General features: G+C 50.6%; 1 protein-coding gene across 1 annotated transcript; it reads left to right on the forward strand.

The window, feature by feature from the left end:
* The first annotated feature begins 4,847 nt into the window (after positions 1 to 4,847).
* Positions 4,848 to 5,970, forward strand: LOC123398306 (PRA1 family protein B6-like). The gene has a single exon (XM_045092784.1). It carries the CDS (start codon positions 5,006 to 5,008, stop codon positions 5,762 to 5,764), a length of 759 nt encoding a protein of 252 aa, XP_044948719.1. The 5' UTR covers positions 4,848 to 5,005; the 3' UTR covers positions 5,765 to 5,970.
* Positions 5,971 to 6,990: the final 1,020 nt, after the last annotated feature.

Raw genomic sequence — 6,990 nt, forward strand, 5'->3', positions numbered from 1 at the left:
GCGGAGGTAGCAGCTCTGTTGAGTGAAATCCACTCGACGGATAAACATGAATTCCCAAAAAGAAGAGTTCAATCGGATACTTAAGGAAGATGGAAGAGTAAAGATACTTACGCTGAGGCGACCGGAACAGCGATCCTCATCCGGTGCAAGGCTTTCCGAGGTTTAGGCCCGCTGGGTTTAGCCACCTTGGACGGCTGGTTCAGGGGTTCGGCAGAGGCACCCCTAGTTCTCTTCACACTCCGAGCACTCGGGGCCACGGGAGGAGCCGGCGGAGCAGCGGGGTCATGACGGCGCTTAGTTCGGTGTTCTGGTGGTGAGGGTGACGAGCTCTGCTCCCCACTCTCCTCCTCCTCCTCTTCTGTCTCCTCCTCCGTCTCACCACTATCAGAGATGTACTCGGCACTATCCGCGCTGCCCTCCATGCTGCCTTCCTCTTCCTCGACTGGATTCCCATTCTAGACTGCAGAATGCCAGTTTGTCCACTCCTGCACAAAACACAGTCGGCAACGTCAGTCAGCGAGACAAGAAAAGCAATAAAGCTGAGAAGGTTAAAAGCACTCGATGATGTGTACTCACCTCATTCGGAGGAGGATTTTCGGCGCGGAAGGCCTTCACCGGCTGAGCTCCCACGGGGTTATCACACGTGCCCGTGATGCTGCGGACCCATGCGCTCACGGTCTCCTCGCTCACGTCTTCGGGGTGGGACCGAGTGGTATCCGAAGGCCCCGTGTAGTGCCACATAGCGTGGTCTCGGGCTTGCAGCGGCTGGATGCATCGACCCAGAAAAGTCTCCATCAGGTCCATGCCGATGACTCCTCTCCGGACGACGGCTATCAGCGCATCGACCAAAGGCTGGATCTGGGTTCTTTCTCTCTTAGAGAGCGCAAGCTTCCTGGGAGGGCCCGGACGGTCTAAACTGAAGGGTGGCAACCCACTCGAAGCATTCGGGCAGTCAATGTCCTGGCAATAGAACCAGGAGGATTGCGAGTTCCTAACCGACTCGGATAGTTGAAGCGAGGGATAACTACTCTTTGTTTTCTTTTGAAAGCCTAAACCCCCGCAGAGCTGGAGGATGTGTGTCTTATCGTCCGACTGGCTAAGCTTCTTAACAGTTTGGGATCTAGCGAAGAAGACATATTTAAAGAGCCGCCAGTGGGGAGGACATCCTATGAAGCACTCGAAGAGGGTGACGAATGCAGAAAGATGAGCTATCGCATTCGGAGGAAAGTGATGGAGCTGCGCCCTGAAGTAATTCATGATACCTCGGAAGAAAGGATGGGGAGGCAAGGAGAAACCTCTGGCCACGTGGCTGAGCAGCAGAACGCGCTCCCCCTCCTTCGGCGTCGGCTCCGTCTCGCCTTCCGGCAGCCTCCAGGACTTGTTGGCGACCATGCCGTGCTCCACCAGCTCCAGCACGTCGTTCTCCGTCACCGAGGAGGGGAGGAAGTCCCCCTGGATCCAGCCCGCCGGGAACGCCCGCTGCCGCCGCTGAGTGGAGGCCGCCCCTTCTTCTTCTTCTGCGCCTCGAGCTTGCTGGTTTGCCCCTTCGTCATGGTGAGGGCGACGGATCTACAGAGGAGGAGGGGAAGGAGGTGGCTTGAGGTGTGCAGAGAGTTGCGGGAGGAGCGAGATTAATGGGAGGAAGATGAGCAGCGCAACAGGAAGTCCCGCCGGGGAAGCTTTAATAGGCATTCGACTGGGTCACTTACAGGTGGGCCGAAAATCTTATCCCCCCACCGGCTGCAGCAAGATTAGTGGAGAAGATAACGACGCGGTGATCGAGGAGGCGAAATCTACTCGACGACGATGTCGTCATCCCCGCTGAGCGCGCGGCAACCAAAATTTGAGAATCCCGGGAAATTCGGTGCTGTCAGTATGACCGGTCACGTCAAAAGATTCCGCAGAAGCAATCGGTCCCTCACGGTTCGTTTCGCTCGCATATCCACTCGGATCGCTAGCCGCAAAGATAAAATGGATCGAGGCAAACAACGCTGAGATCACCTCAATACCAGTCGGTTCCAAACTCCAGACATCACTTCATCGTTTCAACCCCGATCCATTCGGGGACTAATGATGGGGTTATAGTCCGAGGGTAGGGTCATAGGTCTGCCCTATAGGTCCTACCCAAGGACTACCCTTCATATAAGACAAGGCCCTTAGACAGTTCCGACTGAACTAAGGACGCCCCCATCATCCAGTCGGTGACGATCCACTCGGAGCATATCTAACGTACCGACTGGAATCCACTCTGTACATCGTAACCTCCCAGAAGGGCAACGGTCATACGTCTTCATACACCATAATTAGCATTTAAGGCTTACGTTACCTGTAACGCCGGTGTTTACTCGCCACTATTCCACCCCTGTCCACCGGGCCATTATGAAGGGCAGCGCACTCTATATAAGCCGCCCTTCACCACTGGTACAGGGGTTGGCACTTGCTGTAATCCCATAATACACTCGACACAAAGCTCCCCAGAGAACTGAGACGTAGGGCTTTTACCTCCACCGTAGAGGGGCCTGAACTCATACATCCTCGCCGTAGCTAAGGCTCTGCCCATATACTTTCGTACCCCATACTTCTACTGTCAGACTTATACCCACGACAACCGGTTAAAGTTTCGGTTTACTTATGTAACCAGCACCTAGATGTTCTCTTATAATCTTTAGATTACTAAAAGTTTCATTCCACGGCCTCCCCCGAGGAGTAAGTATACTAGACCAAGCAGGTCCAGAGAATAAATCTCATGGCTCCCACCGCTCTTCTCCGACTATGAATCCGCCCTTCCCACACCCATTTTGAGCAACTGCTCATGCTCCTAGGCCACCTCGACAAATGGTGGCTCACTGCTCTACTTAGTACTGCTAGTCTACGCTCGTTGCGCCAAGAGGTAGAAGAAGCGGCATTGCGAGTTGGCGGGAGTGCAGGAGATCCTAGAACCTAGAACCTGAACTACATGCAGATGAACTAGAGAATGCGCATACAAAATCAAGATTAAGTATGAAGGTATTATCATACAATAGTATCACATACATCGATGGAGATGGGCATGAGACCTAGGTAAGTTGACATGGGGGTAACCCAACCTATGGGATCAGACCTCGTGAATTAGGACATGTGAAAACAATTTGGCGGTCAACTCAGGTGTGTATCCTTACTAACTCACTCCATTGGAGACACAATACTCATTTTAATGTGTTCCAAAGCTTATGTAAGCAATATGCTATCCTACTTAGCATTCTTTGGAGGAACATCTATCTGAGCCTGACTGTTGGTCACAGTCCATGAGATTTGATATTTTTTTGGAAGCTCATGAAAAGGTCAGGAGTATGACTAAGAAGCTACACCCACAGGGTTTAGTCTTCGAAAACTACCTGTCAACTAACAATTGGGGAAACTTCTCCACACTATACTCACAATTCAAGACATAGTATATTGTTCAGTTGTGAAGAAGTCTAAACCGGCTGTTGTAGGTGCAAATTCAACTTCACCGTCTCCACTGAAAATTCTGGTATATGAAAACATTGTTTGGAACAAACGACAAACTTATGTGCCTTGAGATCTGGTGGAGAATTGTTGGATTATTGATGGGCTTTGGCCCATATAATACAATAATCCCTAATTAATCTCTAAGGCACATGTAGGAGTATGACAGGTGATGGGAAGTTTAGTACCATACTACTAATGGAGTGAGAGTTAGACCCCTTTATAAGGGTTGCTCTACCACATGCTATTGGGAGCTTGGGAAGAGGAGTTACATGCGCGCTCCTTCTCCTCCGTCCCCGCCTCCCCTTGCCTCATCACCACACACCGCAGGTTGCGTAAATGAGCCGAGTCGGGCCTTATTGAGCTGTTCACGGACTCAGTCATGGGCCTGGCCTCGACCACCTATACAAGGAGGTGATGTCTAGTGAAGAGAATCATAACTTCACTCTCTCCCTCCGTGCGTAACCCTAGACGGGACGGTTGGTTGGGAGAGCAGGTGCCTACGAAACCCTGTCGTTTAAGATCCCGCCTCGCAGAACGGTAATACGATTTTGGGGGAGCATATCGAGCGTCTGCTCCCGATCAGTCCCTGTCTTCGTCTTCCTCTGCTTCAACTATTTCCCGTGCATCGACACCATGATCGTCGTCGCTGACGCCAAGAAGAAGGCCATGGACGACGCCGAGGTTGCTGCTGTCGTCGCCGGTTGGCTTGTGTTTACTCATTCACATGCTCGTTTACTTTGTTTATGTGCTAGTCGCATATGTTCATCCCTCTTTTACTCGCTCATGTGTTAGTCGCATATGTTGTGTTCATAGATACTTGGATTTTATGTATTGTACGTGTTCACATTCTTATGTATCGCTATGAGTTGCATACCGCATTTTTCATGATTAACGTTTACTATTTCCTCCGTTCCTAAATAAAAAATCTTTTAGAATTTCATCGTAAACTACATACGGATGTATATAAACATATTCTAAAATTTACATTTATTTATTTTGTTATGTATGTGATCCATAATGAAATTTTTAAAAGGTTTTATATTTAGTAACTGAGGAAGTAGTTTATTAGTCTAGCTGTAAAGGTCCTGATATTTCAAACAATATTGGCATGAAAAAAAAATGTCATCGTCATACTTGCAGCGTTTCGAGCAAACTTCAGCAAATAGGAGTACAAACTACTCCATTCATCTTAAAATTATTGTTTTAGGTTTATATAGAAATGAACTCATGTACGTATATATTGGTTTGGCCGGCCGTGTCAACCCGATCTCATCTGACGAGACGACCAGCGGATGCAGAGCAGCGGACACGGTACTTTGCCCGGAAGCAAAACCCACAACGACGGCACCTTCCTCCCCCACAAATAGCCGGACGGGGACGACGACTCCTCCCTCACCAGCGAAGCAAACCCCACCTCGATTCCTATTCTTCCTCTTCCTCTTCCTCCCCCCACCACTTTCCCCCCAACCTCCCCCAGATTCCACCGCCAGCCACGACCTCCCTCCTCGCCCTCGCCATGCGCAACTCCGCCTCGGCCCCTCCGGCCGCCGCCATGTACGGCTCCTACCCCGCGCCCCCCGCCTCCTCCGCCGGCTACGCCAAGATCCCCACCTACCCGCCGCCGCCCTCCTCCTACCCCAACCCCAGCCCCGTCCCGCCCGCGGCCCCGGCCCCGATCCAGGACCCCACGGCGCCGCCCTCCTCGCTCGCCAAGGCGGCCGAGCTCGTCACGCGGTTCCGGGAGCAGGGCCAGGCCCTCATCGCCGCGCGCCGCCCCTGGGCCGAGGTCTTCCGCTCGCCGGCCTTCTCCAAGCCGCCCAACGTCGGGGAGGCCGTCTCCCGGATGCGCCGCAACACGGCCTACTTCCGCGCCAACTACGCTCTGGCCGTCCTCGCCGTCGTCGCCGCCTCCCTCTTCTGGCACCCGGGCACCCTCTTCGCGCTCCTCGCGCTCTGCGCCGCCTGGTTCTTCCTCTACTTCGCGCGCCCCGCCGAGGGCGGCCAGCCGCTCCGGATCTTCGGCACCGAGTTCGACGACGGCACCGTCCTCGCCTTGCTCTCCGGGGTCACCGTCATCGCCATGCTCTTCACGGACGTCGGATGGAACGTTGTCGGCTCGGCCATGATCGGGGTCGCCCTCGTGGGCGCCCACGCCGCGCTCAGGTCCACCGACGACCTGTTTTTGACCGAGCAGGAGGCCGCCGGCAACGGGCTGGTGGCCGCCGGCTTCAGTGCTGCTGGACCCATCTTGCCCACTTATGTCCGCATTGGTTGATTGTGCAGTCTGGCGTGGTGGCATAATTGGTGCTCCAATCTTCTTTCTTGAACCATCTCGGTTTGTATTCTTGTTTGCAATTGTGCATTGGCAATTCTGGTTCATATATGCAGCACAGTATCTATTGGTTGATGTGTTGGTTTGTAAAAAAAACTAGATTGGCTTGTGATTTAGACTCAATAGTAATAATTTAGTAATGTGTGCAATCATACTATGAACATATTATACACTTGTCATCTGAACTGAGTGTAAAGCTGTTATGTTGAGAATGGCAATTGCCATCTGATTCTTTACTACTCCCACCGTCAAAACGAGCTTATATTGTGGGACGAAGGGAGTAGTTTGCTGCAAATGCTAATATTGATGCTTTGCGAATTTCACACCTCCTTGCGGTGGATCAGTCTCCACTCTCCAAGATTCCTTATTTCTAGATCTTAGGTTCCCAACAGTGCAAAAATGCCATAAACACACAGGTTACTATGTTTCTAGATGATAGATTGATGTCATCAATACATATGTTCCTGTGTTTCTAGAGGATAGATTTGCCATGACAATGCAAATGATGCCATCAACACAGCAATTCTGTGTTTCTAGATGGTAGATTGCCATGGCTCGTTTAGTCTCTTTAATGATTTATACTCCCTCCGTTACTAAATATAAGTCTTTTTGAAGATTTCATTAGGGGACTACATATAGAGCAAAATGAGTGAATCTATACTCTAAAGTATGTATATATATATTCATATGTATTCTTTTAATGGAACCTCTAAAAAGACTTATACTCCATCCGTTCCTAAATATAAGACCTTTTAAAGATTTCATTATAGACTAGATACGGAGCAAAATGAATGAATCTACATTTTAAAATATGACTACATACATCCGTATGTAGTTCATAGTGGAATCTCTAAAATGTCTTATATTTAGGGACGGAGGAGTACTATTTAGGAGCGGGGACGGAGGAGTACTATTTAGGAGCGGATAAAAAGTATTTGTTGTAGGCTGCAGGCCTGCAGCTGAATGCATATTGTTGCTTTCTTTTATTTGCCTTTTCTTGTCCGAGCAGAGACGCTGGCAATGGGCTTATGCCAGCCTGTATCAGTGCCGATGTACTCATTGTGCCCACCTATGGCTGTGTTGGGTGCTGTGCATCCCTGCATGGTATGATGATGCCCAGTCTTTGTGTAACACTCTTGCTGTTCTTTGCTTGCAATTATGCATTGTCA

This window comes from Hordeum vulgare, chromosome 5H (genome assembly GCF_904849725.1).
Source record: "Hordeum vulgare subsp. vulgare chromosome 5H, MorexV3_pseudomolecules_assembly, whole genome shotgun sequence".
Lineage (NCBI taxonomy): Eukaryota > Viridiplantae > Streptophyta > Magnoliopsida > Poales > Poaceae > Hordeum > Hordeum vulgare.

Excerpts from the sequence above, each read along its gene's own strand:
- LOC123398306 (XM_045092784.1), top strand. The coding sequence starts at position 5,006 with ATGCGCAACTCCGCCTCGGCCCCTCCGGCCGCCGCCATGTACGGCTCC.